The sequence below is a fragment of the Seriola aureovittata genome, chromosome 15, assembly GCF_021018895.1.
Source record: "Seriola aureovittata isolate HTS-2021-v1 ecotype China chromosome 15, ASM2101889v1, whole genome shotgun sequence".
Lineage (NCBI taxonomy): Eukaryota > Metazoa > Chordata > Actinopteri > Carangiformes > Carangidae > Seriola > Seriola aureovittata.
The window spans coordinates 16,626,166-16,650,501 of NC_079378.1; the positions used below are offsets into that span (position 1 = coordinate 16,626,166).

At 40.0% G+C, this 24,336-nt stretch overlaps 1 protein-coding gene across 1 annotated transcript; it reads left to right on the forward strand.

The window, feature by feature from the left end:
- The first annotated feature begins 217 nt into the window (after nt 1-217).
- Nucleotides 218-24,281, forward strand: LOC130182870 (sodium/potassium/calcium exchanger 3). The gene is made up of 17 exons (XM_056398053.1): nt 218-720; nt 6,684-6,794; nt 13,858-13,934; nt 14,088-14,162; nt 14,258-14,342; nt 14,794-14,897; nt 14,973-15,047; nt 15,141-15,166; nt 17,068-17,121; nt 17,249-17,391; nt 17,532-17,704; nt 17,787-18,015; nt 18,272-18,438; nt 18,707-18,821; nt 18,948-19,060; nt 19,215-19,280; nt 20,425-24,281. The coding sequence occupies exons 1-17, from the start codon at nt 618-620 to the stop codon at nt 20,533-20,535; spliced, it is 1,827 nt and encodes a 608-aa protein (XP_056254028.1). The 5' UTR covers nt 218-617; the 3' UTR covers nt 20,536-24,281.
- Nucleotides 24,282-24,336: the final 55 nt, after the last annotated feature.

The window sequence follows — 24,336 nt, forward strand, 5'->3', positions numbered from 1 at the left end:
CACTGTGAGCAGACCAGCGGGGATACACAAGCACAAAAAGGCGGAGGTGGCACACACACACACACGCGCGCACACACACACACACACACACACACACACACACACACACACACACACACACACACACACACACACACACACACACACACACTTCTGTTGCATTTCCTCTGAACGAGGAGTGCTGAGTTTGTCGCCGCCTGGTGGCCACACAGAGGAAAGCGCAGCGAGAGCAGAGGCAGTCAGAGAGAGTGAAAGCGCTCAGAGCTCAGAGCATGTCGCCTCCTGTTGCTGCACCTCACTGTGGGATCTGCTGTCGACCTTTCAGACTCTACACATGAACGCAGAGAGCTTTTTTTACGCGTTTACTCGCTATGTGCGACCCGGAGGCTCGGCGGAGTGAACCAGCACGGCGTCTGTTCTGAGTCCGGAGGGGAAAACCAGGCTCGTCTCTGCGGGGATTTTTTTTTTTTTTTTGACACAACTTGGCAGAGAAGTCGCTCGCTGTTGTTGCCTCTACTGGAGGAGGTTTGTTCGGAGCTGTTTGCAGAAAAAGTGTGAAACAAGTGTCGGAAAGAGAGCAACAGATGTGTATTCGTGGATATGCGGCCGGCTGAGGAATGAGAGCAGCGGCGAGGCACCGGCGGCCCTTCCAGCGGTTCTGCTGCTGTGGAGTCGGGCTGGTCGCAGTCATTTGGCTCACACAGGTTATCCAGGCACCAGGTGAGACCTTAATATAGATTTACAGGCGGCGCGCGCCTGCGAGCCTGCCCGATAATTATAATCCTATGGGCATTGTTATACGCACAGGAAAGTAAACATATTATATCAAAATAAAACAAAAAACAAAAACAAAAAAAACAACATGACACACTTTATCATATATGCACAGTATTAATCATTGAATTTACATGAAGAATGAGAGGTGCAGCCATCAAGAGCCCGCGTTTTAGGCTGATGCTAAATAACTATAATATTTAATCTCCTATATTAAGATCATATCATCACATATCATTAAATAATTAGCCTAACTGACAGTGGTAAAAACAGAAACCAAAAGAACCAAAAATAAGGAAATTAATTTGTATATATATATATATATATATATATATATAATGTGCTGGTGTGTGTGTGTGTGTGTGTGTGTGTGTGTGTGTGTGTGTGTGTGTGTGTGTGTATTACCCTTACACCGTTTTATACATATCCATCCATATAAAACCATTGGTCTTAACAAAGAGCTTCGTTGAAGAGCATTTGTTAAACTAGTTGACAATTTAGTATAATTGTGTAAGTAAGATAAGCAGGTGCACAGGTTTAAGGTTCAATTCTCCAGCAATGTGTCATTTTTAAAGCAAAACCTTGTCTTCAAAGTGACGAACCCTGCTGCGTATTTTTAGACACCTGAAGCACTGCTTAAATATTCAAATGTTGGCTCATTATTTTCTAAAATGATTGCTAACCTTCTGTCCTTCTGGCCACTCTCTGTTCACACTGCAGGAATGTGACAGTTTCCAGATTATATAAAGCAGACACTAATTGTGGCATGTATAAATCCTATTGGGGATAAGTTCAGTTATAGGTTATTGCAGATTCAGCAGCCATATATTCATCTCAGATGAAATACTGTATATGACTGGACGTGTCAAGAATTCATTTTTGTGGACATACTTGCTTTATCCCTCAATAAACTGGCTGCCCTTTTAATTTCTGCCTTTTGCCAGGTTGTCACTGTAGCTGTGAATGTGTTTTTCATTCAGCTAAATAAATTGTAAACGTAGACAAATAATAGATAAATGGATTTATGGATCTGGAATTATGTGGTTTACAGAAACTGTCATGTCATTCAATTCATGACGCAATATTACACAATTTCATACACAAGACATATGTTCGACGCAATCCCCATTTCCTGATTTCCCTACTGATTCCTCATCCATCCCCACAGTAAGATCAACTTGACAAGTGAGAACAACACATCTATAAAACGACATGCAGTGTAGTTCATGTCACATAAAGTATTACAGTTCATGCGCACATAGACCCACCTCCCCCTCACTATATCTCCTCCATAAAATTATCAACCTGTGTAATCATTCCCGGTCGCATTAGTGTCCGTTAGTGGCCAGAATGAGGTTGTTTTTCTCTTGTTGTGGAAGCATGAGAAAACAAATGAGTGAAGTCTGAGTTTGATACTTTAGTGTCTCATCGAGCAGCACTGCACCTCTTGGCATCACCCCCCCCACCCCAACACCCCCCACCCCCCACCCCCTTCAGCTCATTACCCTCTCATCACCTTTGCTGATATGGTCACACACCGTCACACAGGCTCATCAGCAGCTTCACCACCAACTTTTTCCTCTGTAATCCCATGTGCGTTATAAAGATATGAATGAGTGAACTTTTTGTTCCATCAGGAGTGTTTGATTTACGTTAAGGTTTCATCCGGGTGTTGCATGCTGTCCTTCGTTGAAGAGTGTCCTGGTGAATGAGCCGTGTCATTAATATTTATACTTCACCTTTAAATTATGAGTGTGCCATCAACCAGAAGAGGTTTTTTGAACCGAGACCAAGGCTGCTCAACTTAAACCACATAAAAGCACAGGGCAAAGCATGTAGTCTGCTGTTTGTAATGGCGACAGGCAGGTTACGCTCATAATACTTGGAAAATATTACACATACTGTAGCATCCTGAAAGCTGCTGCTTGTATGACCATTTATGGATGTCCTGACCTAACACTTGTATCAACAGCAGTCTGATTATGTCAAAAAAACTATACTAGATTGGATTTCAATCAAAACAAATTATTTACAAGTGTATTTTAACATCACAAACTCGATTACAAAAAAATTTGCAGAAGCGTCACACAAAGGAACATGAAGAGAAGCTGTACAACAAGAATTGCCAAAAAGAAAAATTTGCTAGAGCAACAAATATTGCTGAAAGCAATGAAGAAGTATGAGGAACTCCCTACAGACAGCAGCAAAAACAAAGCAGAAAACAAAGAAACCTGTTGAATTGTTTGTGCTGGTTGGCCAGTCTTTTGTAAGGGGGCGTCACTAGCCAACATATCTCCAAGATGGCCGACCCTCGTCTGTAGAAGCAAGCAGTTTATCTCAAAACATTCAGAAGTCACAGCAGCAGTGAGTCTAACAGCTGACACATAAAAACCTGTGTGGTCCCATGTCATGACGGTCTGACAGCACACAAAGTGCAAAAAGAGTAGGAATAGCTTTTTACAACTAGCGGATGTTATAATATGAAATGGACTAATACATTTTTTTTTTTTTGCTACTTGGAAACAGTGGAAAAAAGCTATAACATACATTAACATTTTATTTTCTGAATTTGATATAGTGAATGTGGTAGCCAACAGTTACTCCAGCAAACACAAAGCAACTCCTTAGCTGCTGATGTTAGCTTGCTGGTTGCTAACTTGGGTTCATCAGAGCTGCCTCTTACAGCAGGAAGAGGTTGTTGAAAAAATCAAATGTTCACCAGCTCTCTGTTTACTGCAACGTGACACTTACGTAAATGTTCGGTCTGAATGTCAGAGTGGAGATCTGGAAGACTCCACTGTTATCAACATGGAACGTGAGGTCACAGTGTTGGACTGAAAGACAGTCCAACACTCAACAAAGTAATATCTATAGATTCAGGTTTCATATGCAGTCATGCTCACCTGCTTTGCCACTATTGAGGATTTTACAGTCAGAGACATTTACTATCACAGACTGCAGTCTTGGCCAGTGGAGGCTGTGAACCTGTTTGTGGTAAGAGCTGAGGAAGCCGGTCTGTCCAGTCAATGTGTGATTGACGGGATTAAATGTCTTGTTTCTGCTAAAGAAGGAGGCAGCAGTGGTTTGTCTTTCCTGAATGGAACTGATGATAGAGTACAGCGTTGGACTTTACGGTTTCAAGTAATGATTTCTTCTTTCAGGCCTTTAATAAAGAATTAAATAGGTGCTATTCAATGATGCAGCATTCAGTTCATGTCAGCATGTTCCCACCCAGATGAATTCCTGGGATTTTAACTTCTTTGCTGCCTTAAGAATAAGAAAAAAACATTGTGAATAAATGTCACAACATGAACATTTGAGTCTGTGACACAGAGCTTCTTCTCCAAGGTTCCCCATAGTCTGTGTGTGTAAAGAGATGAATTATGATTTATGTTATTTACACTTAGCATGATGGTATTTATACTTACCTTCCTGCATTCAACCAGCGTTATGTTGAGGAATGTGGCAGCAGGATTAAGATTTCATCACTGATCCCTCTGCAACCTCTTTACTTTATATTTACATTTTAGGCCTTTAGCAGACAGTCTTACCCAGAGGAACAATCACGCCAACATTTAAGTTAGCTTGTCACCACAGCTATAAGCAGAAGTCATAAACAAGGACAAAGGTCAGGGCCAGAGTGAAGACAGTGTTGCTACATGCATTGAATCAAGTGCATGCATCAAGTGTGACGTTGTGTTCTTTATGTCCACTTTAGAACAGCTTATTGTGACTTTAGAGTTAGGCAATGCCTAACGTCATAATAACTAATTAAAAAACATGAGGTGAGAAGGTCAAACAGGCTGTCTGCCATATATTTCTATTGTTCAGGTTGTCATTTACTAACTAAGTTGATTAAATGACAAGATGCATCAAGATCTGCGGTGGCTTTTCCTGGGGGAAACCCGGTGTAACATTAGCATAACTAGAACTCTCAAACTTACTGATAGATATAAAGGCCTGGAAAGGAACCGGAGAGTCCAACTTCTCCAATGACAACTGTCTAGGAGACAAATATTGCATGGAATTTCAATTTTCAAATGCAAACATAGTGAATAATTGAGTAAAAAGACTTGGCGAAGTATAGCCTTTCTATATTTAGTGTTTATTACAGCTGTAGTTAGATAAGCCTAAAGTTATGTAAATTAGGTTAATATTTGAAGAATGTTTTTGGCCTAACTACAAGTCATTTGTGCTGCATTTTATTTGTGCTGGGAGCCATTACTTCCTCAATATTAACAATGCAACTACATTGTTTTTCGTTAATAGATAATTTCTGGATGAAATGATTTACCATTTTGTATATGAATTGTCAGAAAGTAGTGAAAAATGCCCATCACAGTTCCAATGAAATGGCTTTTGATAGTTTATGTCCAGTAGACAGGTGAAAACCCAAAGTTGATCAATTTGCAATGAAATAAAATAGGAAAAAAAAAGCTAATCCGGCAAGATTTTTGCCAAATGTACAATATGATTAGTCAATTTCAATCAATGATTATTTTTCAGTTGTAAAGTTGTCAATAATCAGTGTTGTCTATGTTGTTTGTGCTCAGTACCATGTTAAGAGTTTATAAAATCTGAATCTGGGAAAAAAATAGAATAAGCCTCACACATTTTATTTCAGCTTTTTCTAATGAGATGAGATGTGGTTTAGGTGTTGGAAACTCCTCCCACTTACAAGTGTGAAAATGGTGCCGAGCCATCTGCGGCAGAAACACATTTGAATTTCATACGAGCTGAGCTCCTCTTGATGCCTCAACATGAAAGCCTTCACGTCTCCTCTCAGCCACGACCGCTGCCCTCCTGAAATAGGCTCATTGAGCTGTACGGTACAAAGGGACTCTACAGCGCCTGGCAATCACGAAATGCATCAGACACAGACACCAAGCCGCTTCATAAATAAAAGGACAGTGTGTAGTACAGAGCTTAATAATCGTCTCACCATCGTCTCAGCCCTCGGAGGAAAGATCTCTGTGGGTGGCAGTGGAGTATATCTGTATCTTTTTTTTTCCCATTGGGGATATGATGAGACAGATCTATCTGTGGGGAGTTCCTCGGTTATCGCCCTAGTAAAGCCGTAAAAAACTGAAACCCACACAGAGATTAGCTATTGAGGAATGAAATACAGAGCTGAAATACACACCGTAAAGACTTCAGTGCTGATGGCTCAGGACAGCTGACGGCAGCATGGAGTGAATTACTGAACATATTCTTATCTCCCAGAGCCAGAAACATGAAACTGCAGTGCGTCCTCGCTTCACTCAAGAATAACTCTACAGACAATAACTAGAAAAGGAAAAAGGGACAATAACAATTCTTGGGTGATGGTGGACAAGTGTACATTTTTAAAATTCAAAAGCCAAACTAATAAAATAAGAAATAGATTGTTTGGTTATTGTAGTTCAGTTTTTCTTTGAGAAAACTGACAGTTACTCTCAAAAGAAAATTAATTGACAACAGTTGTGATAAACTTAATATTTTTAAATTATTTAAAAAAAAATTGCAAAAATTGATAGTTGTACCTTGTCACATTGGAGGATTCTCTTCCCTGTTTTTTGTCCATTTAAACTGAATATTTTTGTGTTTCAATCTGTTTTTCAGCAAAACCAACAGTTTGTAGACGCTCGAGGGCTCTAGGGAATTGTGTTGGGCATTGTTTCATATCCAGAAAATCAGGAAATCCTCATAATGGAGAGGCTGCAAATGTTTATCAATTTTTGCTTGAACAGTGACTGAAATGATGATTTGATTTATCAGAATAGTTGATGCACAAATCAATTAGTTCTCTGCAATAAAGCACAGAGCTTACCTTCCATAGCCCGAGTGTGTGAGGTCTTTTTTTTTTTTTTTTTTTTAATTGTATCAGGTTGGTTTTGCACTAAAATGACTCTGGTGCCGTTTTATAACAGAGGCGGAGTCTTCTTGGTTTTGGCCAGGCGTGAATGACGGGGCGCTGCGATGGACTCGCAGGCTGATGCAGGAGAAGTCAGACAACCAGAGCCTGGATCAGCCCCGAGCAGGTGAGTCACTGTGTTTTTAAACTGGATAGATGCAATCTGCTCCTCCAGGACAGACCAGCAAACTCCCCCAGACTGTCTGCAAGCACTTCCTTATCATTCAGGGCGTACATTCATTTTTAGGGTGTGTATGTAATGTTACATCACAATGCTGAAATGTCTGGTGATATTTTACATTTCCTCAAAACCGATAAAATTGAGACAAGCAGATAGGAATGGTTATTCTATTTTTTTTTTTTACTTATCCAGTGAATTCAATACAGGAAGGAAGGATTTATTTCTGGGCTGTTTAACTGACAACTGAGTGTATATTGCCATATTGCACATGCCTAATTCATGGTATGATATTTGGAACTACACACACCCAACATGACCGGCAATGGTGTGCATCGTATTGGTTAGGAAGTTCATTTGAGAGACTATTCAGAAGATGTGGAGAGTCACAAATGGTTTAGCGGTGTCATTTTTCTACATTATGTGCATGTGTGTGGTGTATGCAGGTAAACAAGGAAGGCGGAGTGTACCATTTCTGCCTCTCCCCTGCAGGTGAACTGAAAGGTCATGCGGACTAAGCATTGTGTTAGTTGACAGGAGTGTGTAGTCAGTGTCAAGCTTGTGCTCTGAAAATACTCGAGAAGACAGACGGAGCACAAAAGAGGAGGCTGAAAGGAGAGTGAAAGTCAGATTGGATTTTCTCAGGTTGTCTTTTTCTTTTGGAGACGTCAAGTTATTTTCCTTTGCCTCACGAGTGTGGTTGCACGGTGAAGAGTTTGGACAGATTCAAACTGCTCTTTGTCGATTTATTACTGAGACATGCATCCAATCGACAGCAATAATCAGACCCGTGTTTCTCTGGTTCCCAGGCTGATTAGCTGGCTGGCTGACATGAGCCGCAGTCATCACAGCTGACAGTTTTATTATTAAAAATTCAGATCAGAGAGGAACTGTGTGGGGAGAATAGCACTGAGTAGATAAAATAACACAGCTGCACAAAGAAAAACCTTTTGCCTCACTGACAATATACAATTCTGTATCTTCAGATCATTTGCATTTACTCTACGGCTGTGCTAATATTAGACTGTCGGTCACAATGTTGTATTGTATGCAAATGAGTATACAATTTCTCCCAGAAATTGATGCAAGTCAAGTTATGCTAATTCTATACTATGCAAATAACCTGGCACCTCAGGTGTGCCTTCTGAGGGTGTGTAACCACCAAAAACACACAAACACACGCACAATGAATAATCTCCAGCTTTTTAAAAATAGATTTGAGTGAATGACGCTTGCCTTCTGTGAGCAAGGACGTGCACATGTGGCAGTAAAATACGCAGTGTAACTCATTGTGAAGTCTTGGAGACTTCCCAGAACCTTTCACTTTTATCTTATTCATCACAGCAGTTGGGAAAGATCATCATGTGAGGGCATCCTAGTTTATTTACATAATGTGCACACGACACTAGCACAGCATGGCTATTCTTAATCCAGTCAGTAAGGTTTGATTTATAGTAATTTGATAAATAGTGTATCAAGGCTTTGACTCGCTCAGTTATCCACTGTATGACCAGAGATTTTAGTTTTCATTCAATTCATTGTTTTATCGCCAAACCTCAACTCTCCATTTTGAGCTTCTGATAATTTTATCTGGAGAAGTAATTCCACAGCGACATTACCAATAATTTATTAGTTATATTTTTGGAGAGCTTATATTTGAGAGGTGCATGAATACTGACTCATCAGGGACAATTGATCTGGCACTTGCAGTCAATTCACACAATACAGGCACCTCACTGTCCCGCTGCTGTCACACGTCCTCATCTGTGATATTACACCAGAGTTTTTTTTCCTTTTTTTCTTCCCCACACTTGAGAGAGAAAATAATGAGACTCGGTGTATGTCTCCACCAGTGCTCCATTTTCTCTGTACAGCCATTTGTGTTTTGCTACCTGATAACATACTTAACCTTTATTGAGTTCCTGGTTGCAAACAGATCTCCCTCATTATCTCTCACAAGGACACAAGCGTACTGCGGCTAGATACTTCATTGTACTTCATTTCGCCTGCTTGTCTCCAGCAGGAGACAAGCAGGCGAACAAAAAAGCTGGACAGGTAGTATAAGACATAGCAGTGAGTACGGCTCCGGGCCCAGGTTGCCGCCCTGTTCGTCAGCAGGCCGTCTGACAGTGATTGCATAATCTGTAGTGTGATTAAAAAACCTGCGCTGGACCTCGGGGGATATTATATTGGGGATTGCACAGTAACGTCCAGCCCCAGGCTCTCTTTCTCTCTTTTCATCCCTCCACTACTTAACAAGATGGAGACGGTTTGATCCGCCTTCAGCTGACAAGCCTCGGAGACTGTTGTTGCTAGGCAACTGAATGCTAAATTTTGAAACCCAGACAATTCTGTCTTTCAAACATTAAAAGTGCAAAGCAAAGAACTAAAAATAGACCGTGAGGAGATGAAGGAGGGGTGAATGAATCCAAATAATGTAAATTAAGTAAATGGCTCATACTGTGTGTGTCGCTGAGGCTTGTTATGTTGTTTATTTTGGCAAGAGACAGTCAGCTGAGAATAGTATTTTTCCACTGCCATGTTTTCTGGGGGGTTTTTTTGGTAAAGCATTGAGAAAGAGAGGCTGGCAGATAATCTAAAACAAATTGTCTTCAAATGGTCTTGGACTTTTATCAGGACAGCCAGATTATGGATGCCACACAAAGCAAACAGCAGTTAATGTGGCCATTATTTGTAGCCATGTGAGGTTGTGGAAAATGTGAAGCAGATACGGTTGGATCCTGTTCAGTCCCTTTTACTTTCTGCCCACAAAAACAAGTCAACATTTAAGGAAAAAAAGGCAGCGGTTAAAACTGACTGTCAGGTTTATCATAAAAGTCCTCTTAAGTCCTGTTTGCCCTTGAAAAGGAGATGTTTTACTGTTTCCTCTGACTTTACATTTACTTTAAATCCGTTTAACCAGCTGATGACAAATGGTGTAGCATGATCGGTATGATCAGATTTTGTTCACTTCTGTCACAACAATGAAACATGATGTTTGGTGTTTTTATTGACACGTGAGATGTGTGTGTGTGTGGTGTGTTTGTTAGTGCGGTCTGAAGCGCTGCTGCCGTTTCATCAGAGACGCATTCAAACTGCCTCAAAGGAAAGAAATCAAAGAACAAATGCATAATTGAATTTACATTACACACCTGGATGAAATATTTATTTTTTGATTCCTCATGAAAAATGCAGCGGTGTTGCATTGTGTGTGTGTGTGTGTGTGTGTGTGTGTGTGTGTGTGTGTGTATATGTATGGTTGGTTCATGATACGACTTTACTCAGTGTGCCAGTCAATACCATAGCTTGACTCCAGGACCCCTGCAGACTTTCAGATCAATATATTATTCAGTCCCGCCCACTGCCTGTCATTCGGCACTTGTAATGCCTTCTGATAATTTTGTCTGGCATTGACCTTTTACTTGAAGATTTAATCTAATCTGCTGCACAGGCTTTATTGTTCAGCGCTCACATAATATACATATTGGGATAATGATAAGTATCTGTGCATCACTCAGATGCACAGTGAACAGTGCGACATAAACAGTTCAGATTTTTTTAAAAAACAACCTTTTTGATAGAGCTTACATCAATGCTGTCTTAAACTTAAAACTGAAATTGTCTTCTGTCATTATTATCTGATACAAATTACACCAAAATAAACTCGTAACTGCCGGAGTTTGAAATAGACAACAGGGTTTAATTATTGCAATAAATGTTGTGGAGTCAATTAAAAGCTAATAAAGTTTTATAGTGTTGACACTCATGCTGTGTTTAACCATAAAGCAGATGCATTACAGCAAATTTACGCTTTCCTTCTTAACAAACAAATCTACCATAATCTGTTAGTTATCTTTGTCATTAAACAAAGGCAGTATAAAGTTTTAGAGCAAAACACAGTGATCAGTGAAATCATGACAAACAAGAGAAAGAGAGTGAAAAACAAACAATGAAAAACTAACAATAGCCCTACCCCAGGCCCAGACTGATTCATTTTCAAGTAAATATCTTTCAACTTTAATCCACCTTGTGTTCAACACATCTAGCTCAGTTGTTAGAATGTGCAAAACCATGAATTTCATTCAGTGAACAGCGAAGAGCCAGTTTATCTTATTCACTTTTTCAGGTGGTATGAAAAAAAAATATGTTTAATACTTTGGGTTGTAACAATTAATTGCTATCCTAGCATTTCTCCTATATGATGGTTCAGACCTCCCTCAGGATGACTGACCCAGTGGTCTTCACATCTTTTCAGTAAGGTTTTGGTTTGTGAAGTTGAATAAATCACTGTCTTGATCCACTTCAAATACACAAAAACTAATTCACAAGAAACTTTATTTCCCAAAGAGTAGTTTAGTTATTCTTCAGTGTAAGTCTGTGGGGAGGTCTTCCCCACTCAGCATTACATGCACTTATTACTGACACAGTTTGTTCCATGTTGCCTCACAGCTGACGAGATGGAGGCATTGCAGAAAGTTTGAAGAAATCGTCACACAACTTCAATATCTTGTGAAATGAAGTGATGTGTTTTCAAATGAAGGAAGATAAACTTATCTGTACAGAATTACTGATGCACTAGAAGCTGTTCATATTAGAGTAATGATTTAGGATCCTCTTCATTTAGTAAATTAAACATTTAATCAATGAATGGTAACATAGTTTAGTTCAGCCAGTTTATTAAAGCTCCACATTTGCCCTTTGTCTGCTTCCTCCTACACAGGAAGTGATGTCCTTCATGTTACAGCAGAAGCCACAGCAGCCATAAATGTGTGAGACGGTTGAGGAAATGTATGGTGCTGTTTAAACTTGTGGATTATGTTTTGAGGAGTACTTCAGCTTGTGTAGAAATGAAACAAAGATATATGAACTGCTGTGACAGACAGATCTAGATCAGAGGTGATTGAGTGGTGGGATCAGTTTGTGATTCTGGCAGTGAAAAGCCACCAAGCACAGAGAGAAGTGATGTTAGAGGTCTGAGTACAGAGTGACTTCTATTGTCGGAGCCGTAACCGTACGTCAACGTCGTACTTGGACCTCTGATTACAAAATGACTGATTTTAATCGAGCTGATGCACATCTGGCTTATATTCCTGATTTGGGAAGTTGCAAATGTGCAGTCCTGTGTAATGCGGGTGTTTCAGTTTGTGGTCTTGTGTTGTGAAACCACAGCGTAAAAGTCTTGGCAGAGTACATTCCTGTCCAACAGCCTTCAGTAAACCAGCACACTGTTTCTGTCTCTATGTATCTCTGTGCCGTTTTCCCCCCTCCCTCTTTTCTCTCAGACCTCTCCTGAGGGTTTGTAAGGAAAAATAAATATTTTTAGATATTACGGTCCAGAGCTGCTGTCACTTCTTTTTTTTTCATTTTTCATAAACCCTAACCATGGGAAACACATATTCACCTCCCCCCTTTCTCACTGTTCACGCAGTCGCCTTGCCTTTGGCTTCCTACTGCCACCCATCAAAAAAAAGAAAAAAGAAAAAAAAAAGCTGCCCCCGGGGAGAGGGTCACCATAGCAACTGCCTTCACCAGAGCAACTCTTCAAAGCGTCCATCTGAGCTGCATGTTGCAGCCCTGAGTTTCTACCTACAGCATAACCTGGGAGTTTATGTTTTGGGGCAGAACGGAGACTGGAAGTCTTTCAGTGCAGTTAGACAGGACACCGGGAGCAAAGAGGGAGGTGAAAGAAATAAGGCCACAGAGAGCACAGATGTCCAACAGCTGATCATCTTGACAGGCTGCTTCAGAAGACGCATATAGTGCAGCTTCACATCCAGCCTCTGTTTCGTGCAATAAGATGACACAAAGTTTACATGCTAAGCCTGGATGATTTAGTGCACGAGCCCTGCCCTGCAATAACAGCTGGCACACAGAAAATAGCCTTTTTCCTCCAGTCGTCTAAGAGAGCAGAAAACAGAGACGCAGCCCCTTCCATCAACCCTCAAAAACTCACTTCAAGTCTAGGCCCTGAAAAGACGTATATTACGGCACAGCAAGCCTGCAAGCAGAGAGGCAGCGCTTCACTCTGGCAGTGACACAAACGTGTAAACATCAGTGCACAAACATTTACATTTTCTAACTGAACATGACCAAATTGCTGTCCCCTCCCCAGGACCATATGGTCTCCTCCTCTCAGTCTCTGACACCGCAGTGTCAAAGATCACATCTCATATCCCCCATCACAAGGGACCCAATCTTAATCCACACAGTCTGTTGTTCAGTTTCCATGCAGCCGCGGTTCAGCGTGCGGCGTGCATCGTGACGGCTGCACCGTGCTTATTGTGTGCCTGTCAAGCCACTGTTGTCTCACACAGCAGAAGAGCTATAAATAGCTCCATGCTCCCCCATAGTTTAAATTCATCCAGCTCGGCTCAGAGTTGTAAATTGGAGCTGTACCACACACCCGATGCACACTCTCTGCGGAACGTCAAGGGAGCACAGGGACACTAAGCCGTCATTAACAGTTTTCCATTTCTTTTACACTCGAGGAAGGACAGGAAGCAGCTGCCACTTTCACTTCCACCTCACTTCCTGTCTCACTGTTGAGTGCAAGACAAACAGTGTGTCCAGAAGACGTTGTTGTGGGTTTTTGCTACATCTGTTAGAAATTGTGTCTGAAATGAGACACACAGGATGATAACACTGTTCTTTATACACGTTGACTGAGGATTGAGGATTTAATGAAAGAAGGTAATACTTTAAAAATGAGGCTTTACATCAGAAATCAGAAGGAGACAAAGAATCTTATATTTCATCTGGGAAAAAAATGTCACAAGCAAGAGGACAATAAGTAAAATATGTAATTTATTCCCTATTTAATCTATTCCTTAGTGACTGAAATGAGCAAATGAGACTTTATAGAAGTTATATCAATGTGTCACAGACCATTTGGACCACTTGGATCAGTATCCATTTGTACATTTTTTAGTAGATAGCATTAAGATTGTGTTATTACAAAAAACAAATGTAAAAAACTAAACTTAAAAAAAATTAACCCCCCCCCCCCCAACAGCCATCCATGAGTTTCCAGAGGACATCTTTACCAAGGAGCAGAGGAAGAAGGGGGCTGTGTTTCTGCATGCACTCTGTGTGAGTATTTCACACAAAATCAGTTTCTTGACTTTATTTACATCCTTGACTCAAAACGCTCAAAAGATCTGACATCGTATATTCCAAAGAAAGACCTACATAACAGAAAGGATGTGAATGTGTCCCTCCGCTCTCTTATCTGTGCTCGTACAGGCCATCTACATGTTCTACGCGCTGGCCATCGTCTGTGATGACTACTTTGTCCCTTCCCTTGAGAAAATATCTGAGGTGAGGAAAAACGATCACTATGCTTTTCTTAAAATGAATTATATATTTAATAATTATATTTTGATCTGTCTCTTTTTTTTTTTTTAATCTTGCAGAACCTGCAGCTCAGTGAAGATGTGGCTGGGGCGACATTTATGGCTGCAGGAAGCTCTGCTCCCGAGCTTTTCACCTCTCTTATTGGTTAGTAGGTCAGCCAGTCTACACCGTTTTGAGAGAGCCTGCCAAAATTTATTCCGAACATTTGAAGGCATAAATGCTGAAATTTCCAGTTGTCCTCTCAGTCCCTGCAGTGCCAAAATCATCCAGGAGATGTCAGTGGAGTCTAATTTAAATCAAACTTCTACAACCCTCAACTACACTCTTGATTTAAATCAGTGTTTAATCGCCCTTCCTATTTTCAGGCCTTGATTTAAAAAAAAAAAAAAAAATCAGTCTCTCCATTTCAGATGTTTTAGTAAATGTTGTAAATCAGTTTGATTTGGAGTCAAATTTATTGGGAAAGTTTTCTGTTGACAACAGCGCACAGAAGGTGATAGGTGTTGACAGACTGAGGGGATTTCTTATCTCATCTGAAACCAAACAAAGCGACACAGTTGACCTCCTCTCATCCCTCTGTGTCTCCCACCCTCAGGTGTTTTCATCACCAAAGGAGACGTCGGAGTCGGCACGATCGTGGGCTCTGCGGTCTTCAACATCCTGGTTATCATCGGCCTGAGTGGGATCTTTGCGGGCCAGGTATGAAAGAACCAATCATTTTACATGTAGTTCTTACTGAAAATGAACACTAACATTTCTTACTTTTCTCTCCAGACTGTGCATTTGACGTGGTGGTCTCTTTTTCGAGATTCCTCCTACTACATCCTCTCTGTACTGACTCTCATCATGGTGAGATGTGCTTTTCACCAAAAGGATCCATCAGTGTTAAGCTTTTCCTCTTCCACATTGGGCTTTAAACAATCTGTTTTGTTTCCTCTCTAGGTTATCTATGATGCTACAGTTGTCTGGTGAGTCCATATACATTGAAGTATGTTCATACTTTTTTAGCTTTGAATAAATGTTGTAGTAAATGCTTGATTGCCTGCACGAGACAATGTTTTCCACTGTTTTCACTGATGCTAACTGTATAAATCAGTTTGGATTCAACCGCAGGGCTCAGCTTGTTTTAAAGCTTTTCAAACTTTCTGTCAGGAATTTGATTAAATAAGGAGTTGCATTATATCATCACAGTTGATGGGAAAGGAGCTGACATCTCTGTTAACATTAAGTCACAGTGACGACATTGGCATACTGATGAGAATCGTCACTTTAAGGCTCATTTACAGCAGGAAACTCACAATTATATACCATTAAAATTTGTATTGAATATACACGACGCTCTGAATAACTCTGTATCACAGTCAGTGCTCATCATGTGATCCCATTTCCATAGAGACACTCTTACAGCTGCTATCTGTACTCAGACAACAGATCTGCAAATCTCCTCATCTCCTTCCTCTCACGCTCTGATTGATGTCACAACCTCCTCCTCAATTGGCTGTTATTACAATCATGAAGATGAAGGTGTCAGCAGGTTCAACAGTCAGTGATTGTGGAGCGTGTTACATCGATATGGTTCCTGATTTGTACTCGGCAAATAATGATACATCTGAACATTTATTTCAGCTACCTGTATTTCAGAGTCGGCAGAGGTGACGAAGAACACGTTCAATTTAGAATTCGTTCAAAAGGACTTTTCATTTGTATAGTTTGTGTGGAGGAGGTGCGTGTCATTAGTAACAGCCACTTCACATACAATCAGTGGTTCTGAAGCTTAACTTTTGGATTAAATGGCTGATTTCTTTTGTGTAGATTTTCTTTCTCAACAGGCTCATTTGGTGCTTAGCTTCTAAGGTGTCCTGAATGTTTTCGATCCTGTCGACCTGAGGCCTGTTGCTAAAAAAAAAAGGAAAAAAAAAAGGGGGCCATTGTTGTATGTGTCAATGGTTTTAATGAAAGAGTAGATTTAATCATGGACTTAATGTCAGCTGGGCCAGAGCATTCATTGGTGATATATGGAGGACTGTTATTGAATTGCAGCGTGCTGAGCCAAAGCTGTCCTGCTGTATTTCACCTGGACCACTGTTCCTCTGAATGCTCTGTGGCAGATTTGTGTTTTAGTTGGCTTTGCCAAATCACTGCATGCTCAGAATATCTGAGATATGAGTCTGCACATGTGCAGCAGTGGTCATCTAGTGTCTGACCAAGTGAAGCAGCTGTTTGCATGAGTTCAGCTCCGTTGTTTGTCGGGGAATGTATTTCTCTGGCATTAAATATTCATGACTAAATACATAATCATCAAAGTTAAAGTTCACAAAAGAAACATTTTGAGTTACATGAACAGTTTATTAAGAGTTTTAAACTTATCTGCTTCATCAGAGCTGTGTGGGTTCAATTTGATTCAAACAAAACTGAAGCAAACAACCACCATCAGCTTTTTTCACCTGAGCCGTGGCCACTTCAAACCAGTGAGAAAAGCAAGGATAAAAACACAAATACAGAAATAACCAAAGCTGTTCTTATTTTATATGTATATGTAAGATACTGTAATCCTGACATAACATTTTCTTTTTTCATCTTTCAAAAATCTTCTGTTTCTTATACAACAAATATAAGGAATGTTATAAAGCAGATGATAGATATTTAAAAATGAATTATATTTAACATTATTCACACATTTATATTGATGTAAGGCATTACACACACCACTGGCATTACAGTAGGATTAAAGCAAAGGTTAACTATACTATGTTGTATGTATCTTTGATGTGAAGTTTCGAATGGAGGTTCACTTACAGTACAAACACCAACTGTGTAACTGTGTTGTATGTCAGACTAGACTAACATAAATCTACTGCTCGCTGTGCAGGTGGGAGTCCTTGCTCCTCATGACCATGTATGGAATCTACATTATAATCATGAAGTAAGTTTACCAGGAGACCAAACTTCCTCATCAGTCATCACGCCTCCACATACACGTCATTCTGACTCACACGGACTCTGTTTGTTGTATCTATGGATATAAACACAAGGTATCTGTTTGGCTGCAGGTTCAACTCCCAGATTCTGGCGTTTGTGACGCGCCAGTTGAGAAACGTCAGGCCGTGCTGCGTCGGATCAGAGGATCCCAGAGAGGACAAGATGGGAGAGGATGCCTCCGCTTGCAACACCTCCATGGTGCTGCTCAACAAAGGTCAGAAGGTGTTACACCTCAGGCTAATCAACGTGTCTGTGGGGTTTTTTGTTTTTGCTGCCAGTCAATGCTTCCTGGGATCTCAAACAGTGTGTTAAATGTAAATGGAGTGCTATTTGTGTTTCACACCTCTTTCACAGGTCATGGTCAAGTCCATGGTCAGGAGCCTCCTCCGGTCATGATGGTGGATGAGCTTCTCATCCTCAACCCCCACAAACTGTCCTTCTCTGAGGCCGGCTTGCGTATCATGATCACAGCCCACTTTTCCCCCCGCACCAGGCTCTCCATGGCAGGACGCATGCTCATCAGTGAGGTACATGACGCAAGTATCACAGATCATAACACAATCTGCCCTGGAGCTCCCCAACAAAAACCTCCCGCTCCCGCTTTCACAGAGACAGAGGCAGATCCGGACTTCGAAGAACCAGCGGGTCTGTGAGGCGGGCCCCGGGTCAAGAGGCGGGTCAACCAGCAACAGCCTGAAGAGGACGGGCTCCTGCAGCCTGGAGAATGGAGGAGGGATAGGAGACGCAGAGTTAGCAGATAAGCCAGGGGTGGAGGTGTGCCAGCCAGAGGAGGAGGAAGATGATGAAGATGGGATTTTCAGTCCTGTGCGCATACCAGGTGAGGAAGATCCAGCACCAGTTGTTAACAGCCACAAGTGAAAATAAAATTAGACCTGAAATGATTTGTTTCTTTTGACGGATTACTGGGTTTAATCAAACAATTTGACAACTGACTTTAACAATTGTGTCACTTCCAAGCTGCTGGAAGCTGTGCCTGAGATATTTTGGTGTTGTTCCTCAGCTGATAAAAAGTCACTTTTACTTGATTGATTAAATACTTGATCCTGATGGGCCTGACTTCCTGCTCTTCACAGGTGGCTGCTGTGCGCGGGTGAAGTGGGTGATCACATGGCCTCTGGGCCTCCTGCTCTACTGCACTGTGCCTAACTGTATTCTGCCACGCTGGCACCGCTGGTTCATGGTCACCTTTGTGGCCTCCACCCTGTGGATCGCTGTGTTCTCCTACCTCATGGTGTGGATGGTAAGGAGGCAGGACATATGCCTTGCTGACAGATACTGAACTCAAACACAGAAAAAATAAAAAAAACCTACAAACTGAAATAATGACAAACCGATCACGGATGCCAGGGGTGGCTGCTGTTGTTTCAATACAGAGTGATTATTTGAGCACGTTCCCTTTGTGTACATTGTAGATGATGAATTGTGAAAAGGTGACGATACTGCGGCACGCACTTATTTACTTACTTAGCTGAATACTTGACCCTGATGTGTCCTAATGTTTCTATCAGGTCACCATCATCAGCTTCACTCTAGACATCCCTGACTACATCATGGGCATAACCTTCCTGGCAGCAGGGACCAGCGTGCCAGACTGCATGGCAAGTCTGATTGTAGCTCGACAAGGTAAAAAAAAAAAAAAAAGGAGTACAACTCTGAATCTCCCAACTCCAGATCTTTTGCTTGTCTTCTCTTTGTGGTGCAAGTGCTTCAATTCAGCACTTTTCTGTCACTTTTCCCATCTCTTTTCAGGCATGGGGGACATGGCTGTGTCTAACTCCATAGGCAGCAATATCTTTGACATCCTGTTGGGTTTGGGTTTCCCCTGGGCTTTGCGTACCCTTGTGGTGGACCACGGATCATCAGTATGCACATACTTTATCTCCCTACTATATGAGTCCTTTCTTCTTTCTGCCTTTCCTGGGTTACTGATGTCTGCATGTGTGTGAGAGAGCTACCAAGGCAGAGATTTTGGGTTAGATGTCATAAAACATAAAGTGACACTTTTTTTTATCACAGGTCTTCATAAATAATAAAGGGCTGGTGTATTCTGTCATCCTGCTGTTGGCTTCTGTGTTTCTGACAGTAAGTAAACAAAACATACTAAACATTGCACAGTTGTTTTCATGTCTGCCTGGGTTTCAATTTAGATAAAGATGTTGTAGACAGTTTGACGTCTTCCATCTCTCACCTCATTGTATCATACAAATCTGCATGCAAATATTTCCTGTGGTCACGTCATGAAAGGGACAGAACAGAGAACAGGTTTGATGAAATAACTGAAATGTCATTAAAATAATTTCAGTCATATAATTAGAAGTCCTCAGGATTATTTGTACTACATGTTAGAGCTGGACAGATATATGGGAAAAGCCGATATCATCACCCAATTTTAGCTGATCGCAGAAATATTTGTGTCAGTTAATATGTTAGCAGATGCAAAATTACTGAACAGAAATGCCAATTATATGTGTGAGGTACTTTCCAAACATGTTGTCCATCAGAGTGCTCTGTTTCATCTATAAAATATTGCATATCTCGGTCACAATTTTTTATTAATAACATTTAAAACTGCTTTAACAAACATTATTATATAACCAGTGGATCAAGTGACTGTGTGAAATGTGACAGTTCTCACTCATAATCATCACCTGACTTTCCTCTTAACTCTACAGGGAATCAGCTTCTGTCACTTCAATATTTTGTTTTTATGGGCCGACAATTATTGTCAGCTTTGTTTCTAGTCGCAGCAGGTGGCTGTTTACACTTTAATCCACTGTACATTACCTGCTCAGCGGCAAACAGATGACTGATGAAGTCGGCAACTAGTATGCGTCAGTAGGCGACTGTTTGCCAGAACATTCTCCCCAACTTTGTCCATGTCCATGTGGTATTTACATTTTGTTGCACTGCCCCCATGTGGCCAAAATTTTTTTTTTAGGTTTTTTTAAAAAGGTTTTAAGGGATGCTCATCAAAATAGTTTTTTTAATTAATTTTTTTTTAAGAAAAATAAACATGATGGTTATTGGATTTTAACATTTTTTTTAACCCTCAAATATCAATATTGGCCTCAAAAATTTAGTATTGGTCTGGCTCTCTTATATGTCCACTCTCCTAACAATAACCTGCTTTACTAAACACAATAGGATTCATAATTAATATCCTTTAATATCCGATTGTCTCATGCTCCTCATCGCTCCTTCCTCACCACTGTCTCTCCGCTTGCAGGTGACAAGTGTTCATCTGAACCACTGGAAGCTGGATCGCCGGCTGGGTCTGGGTCTGATGTTTCTTTATGCCATCTTCCTGCTCTGCTCCATCCTCTTTGGGCAGATGTGAGGCCTTAAGGTCAAAGGTCAAACCCGGTCAGACAGCATGCCGAGTACCTACCTTCCTAGCACATGTCCTCTTTTGTGAAGCCAAAAAAAGAAAAAAAAGAGTGACATCATTGTTGTGTTCCTTGTGAGAGTTTCTGTGCACCTCAATAGGAGTCGCTAGGATGATACTGTACACATGCAACCACACAAACACACTGAAATCCATCAATAGCACAGTCGTTGTTCGAAAGCTGTCAATCCATTATGTATCAAATTGGGTGACTGACCAAAAAAATTGAATGACATGGCAGATGGAAGCTGCTGGATTGTTGAGCCAAGATGAAACAGGAAAAAAAACAGTTCTGGCCCTCATTAGCTGGGTTGTTGCACAGTGTTGTGGCTATGCAGCAGCTAACTGATATTATAATAATTATTAAAATTCAGTTTACATCCCATAACAAATTTGACATTATATTACATGCCTGTTTTTAAATTTGAATGTACAAAAATGAATCTTTTGGCCTTTTCTGTGAACATTTGTTGCGAAAAGCAGCAATTTTGAAGAAGGTCAGCTCCGCTAAAACTCTGCCAAATTAGTTTACTAGCCTACTAGCTAACACGCTACGAATCCAAACTGCTTCTGCTTAATAATTACTTTTTGAATAAATTATGTGCTAATACTATTTAATTAGAGCAATAAGCCATTAGAAGCAACACACATACACGCTTCAACGCGTTGATTTACATGACACATGTCACATTAATTGTTAATATTCCACACAGTGAACTTAAATGAAGAGGTCTTAATGACACAAAGGTCTTGTTCTGTTGGGACTATTGCAGCTCATTTCCACTGAGTCTACTGTTCAATTTATCTATAATATTAATGTTAATTATTGTGAATGCTGCTGCAGCCAAGCAAATAATTAACAGGATTGTTAGGTCGCTAGTTGGCTTAATTAACAACACAGTAAACAAAAGTCATTTCCAAAAGGGAAATGTACCATTTATTATCCTGCATCTTCTCTGCTGCTGTATCCACATATTAGCTCCTCAGGATTTTTAGAGACACTAATCAAACAGTTTTGGGAGGGTATGCAGAAGCAGCAGACAGCTGCAGTTATGATTTACTGCAGGTGAAATGAGCCGTTAAAGTGAGACTACCCATTAAAAACCCCACAAGGCTACAGTACAGAACAAATTGTCTTCAAAACAAGTCAGGGACCAGGATGTGTGACAAGAGGCTGAAGTTCAAATGCGGCTGTGGTGATAATGGAAGTTCTTCATGTTGTTCATTTAAAGAAGCAGTGCTGTAATCTGCCATGTCATGCATCAGATTAATTGAATTGTCTGTTGGCCTTAGGTTTGAATACCCTTGTATGTTTTGAATGTACACCCTAGCTGACTTTACCATTAGTGTGGAAATATTTACATGCATTCAAATGTAGCAGGCGGCACTGAATTACAGCGAAGAACCTCTGAACAGACTGTGAGGTACTTATTAGTTCTACAATAAAGGACACCGTGTATCTGTCAGAAGACTTTTAGAATAGAACCATTGATATGAAAATGCACATTATTGTGACAATATTTTGACGATTTTGCCTCACTACTTATAAGCAAGTATTGGTACAGCTTAATGTACGTAAGAAGTTTTACAGTATTTTTAGGTCTTATTACTATGAAATCTAATATATAATGTACTTCTATGAGTGTCACAAACTTTGACTTTGAGTGCAGGTTAGTTGTAACATTCACGTTTAGGTACAACAATCGATGTTTGTATTGTTTCTTGTACATTTTATGAGACTAATTCACTTTGGTGGAACATTTTTACAGTTTGCACAAACTTGGATCAGGACGGACACAGAACAATATACACTCACACATATATACTGGTGTGTGTGTCATAGCAAATAATGCTGCATACTCCATATTCATGTATTCACCAGCTGCTCTTCTGTCCTGTAGGAAAGCACAACAATCTGGATTCATTCCCGTAATACAATAATTTTTAGTTTTTTTGAGGATGACATGCTGTCAGTTTTTTTTATTCATGAATTCAAGATCTGTTCCACCAAAGGGATGAGGGTTTTGTTTTTTTTTCAAATGGCTGTGTAATTATTATCATTGTCTACTTGACAATACTTTTTACTGTTTGTAAATGTTAAATAATTTACATAGTTTTACGATAATGAATGTCTGACAGAGACTAGTTTTGTGGTGTTTTTGATATTTAAAAAAAAACAAAACAATGTAGCCTACTTGTGAATTATAACAGAATGATACAATATTTTGTCACTGTTTAGTGGAATATGAAGGCTCTAACATCAGACTAGCAGTCTAATGAATTCAGTTGCAGTTGTATTTTCATCTTTGAATCTTTTCAGCACTAAGATTTTCCTTTATTTCAGTATTGATTCATTGACACACTCAACCTTATTTCATGCTGAAACACACACAAAATGAGACTCTTATTTTACAGGTTGAAATTAAGTTTGAAAAAACAAAGTTTTAATGAATGGCTTGAATATTCAAATTAGTGAGTGTAAAAGCAGTTAATTGAGTTTTTCTCAATTGTTGAAATTAGTTTTGACTTCATACTGACAGTTTATTGAAACCATTCTCCCCTTTGAACTGGAGAAATACCACTTAATTTGGATGACAGTACGTATTCACCCCTTTTCCCACTAAATTGTCTCAGAACCTTTAATTGTTTCATCTATTATTCATACTTTCTTTTTTAGGGACAGTTTAAAAGTGTAGTTGCATTTTTAACACACTTAATCTCATCTGCTCAAATTTTATTGCACGAGTTTTGAAACCAGATCCCATCAGTGAATGTTAATGGGGTTTTAGAGTGACGGATGACTTTTAAAATGCGAAAGCCAAAAAGAAAGAAGAAAAAACGTGATAATTATCCTGCAAATGTCTGTCAGAAGCTGCACTTTTCTATCAGAAAAGTGCTGTCAAGGTTGGAGTAATAGTTGGTAGGTAAGCTTTTGTGTGTCACTCACCATTAACAGAAAACTCTGAACCAGTGATGAAACAATAAGTCAATGAATCGTTTAGTTGATCAGCAGAAAATTGACAGTTATTCTGATAATCAGTTATTTCTTTGGGTCATTTATCAAGCAGAAAAGCCAAACCTTCACTAGTCAAAGGATTTGGTGCTCTTCCTCTTTGAGACTGTGGCGCTGGATGAGCAAAGCAATTGCTTTGTCGGGCACTGGACAAATTGGGAAACTGAGATGGGATTTTCTCTAATTTATGGATTAAAAGATTGATTGATTAATTGCAAATATAATTACAGATTAAAACATTAGAATGAAAATAATCCTTGGTTTCCTACTTTTAATTTGTCGTTTTTGTTTAGTTTGCATCACCGAAAAACAGACACTGTCTTTTCATATCCTCTATTTCCATCTTTTTTAAGCATTTTCAACCGCAATTCATTGTTTTACCAGGTGACAAGTTTTTTCACTCAGCTGTTGGAAGTCTCTGCTATAAACTCTTGTATTCAAATCTAGTAATAATTTCAATACATCAGTCATGGCTACAGAAAGACACAACAGCTCCAAACCAAACCAAGCTGAACTCCCGTACATGTTGTGGTTTCACAGCACAGAGGATGTTCTGTTTATTCTGCTGTGATGTTGGAGGTAGAAGAAGAATATTTTAGTTAAATTTTATTGCTTTAGAGGTCGTATTGGATCATAGAAGACTGTTGTATCTTGAGTGCAATAAAAAATGTGCAATAACAAATCATCTCTTTCTCCTGTTATTTTCTGTAGGTAGCAGTGATAGTGGATGGAGGTGGAGC

Bases quoted from the DNA above. Each gene is read 5' to 3' on its own strand.
- LOC130182870 (XM_056398053.1), top strand. From the start codon at position 618: ATGAGAGCAGCGGCGAGGCACCGGCGGCCCTTCCAGCGGTTCTGCTGC. The intron at 14,163-14,257 runs GTGAGGAAAAAC...TTAATCTTGCAG, and splicing joins CCCTTGAGAAAATATCTGAG to AACCTGCAGCTCAGTGAAGA. The intron at 17,392-17,531 runs GTCAGAAGGTGT...CCTCTTTCACAG, and splicing joins CATGGTGCTGCTCAACAAAG to GTCATGGTCAAGTCCATGGT.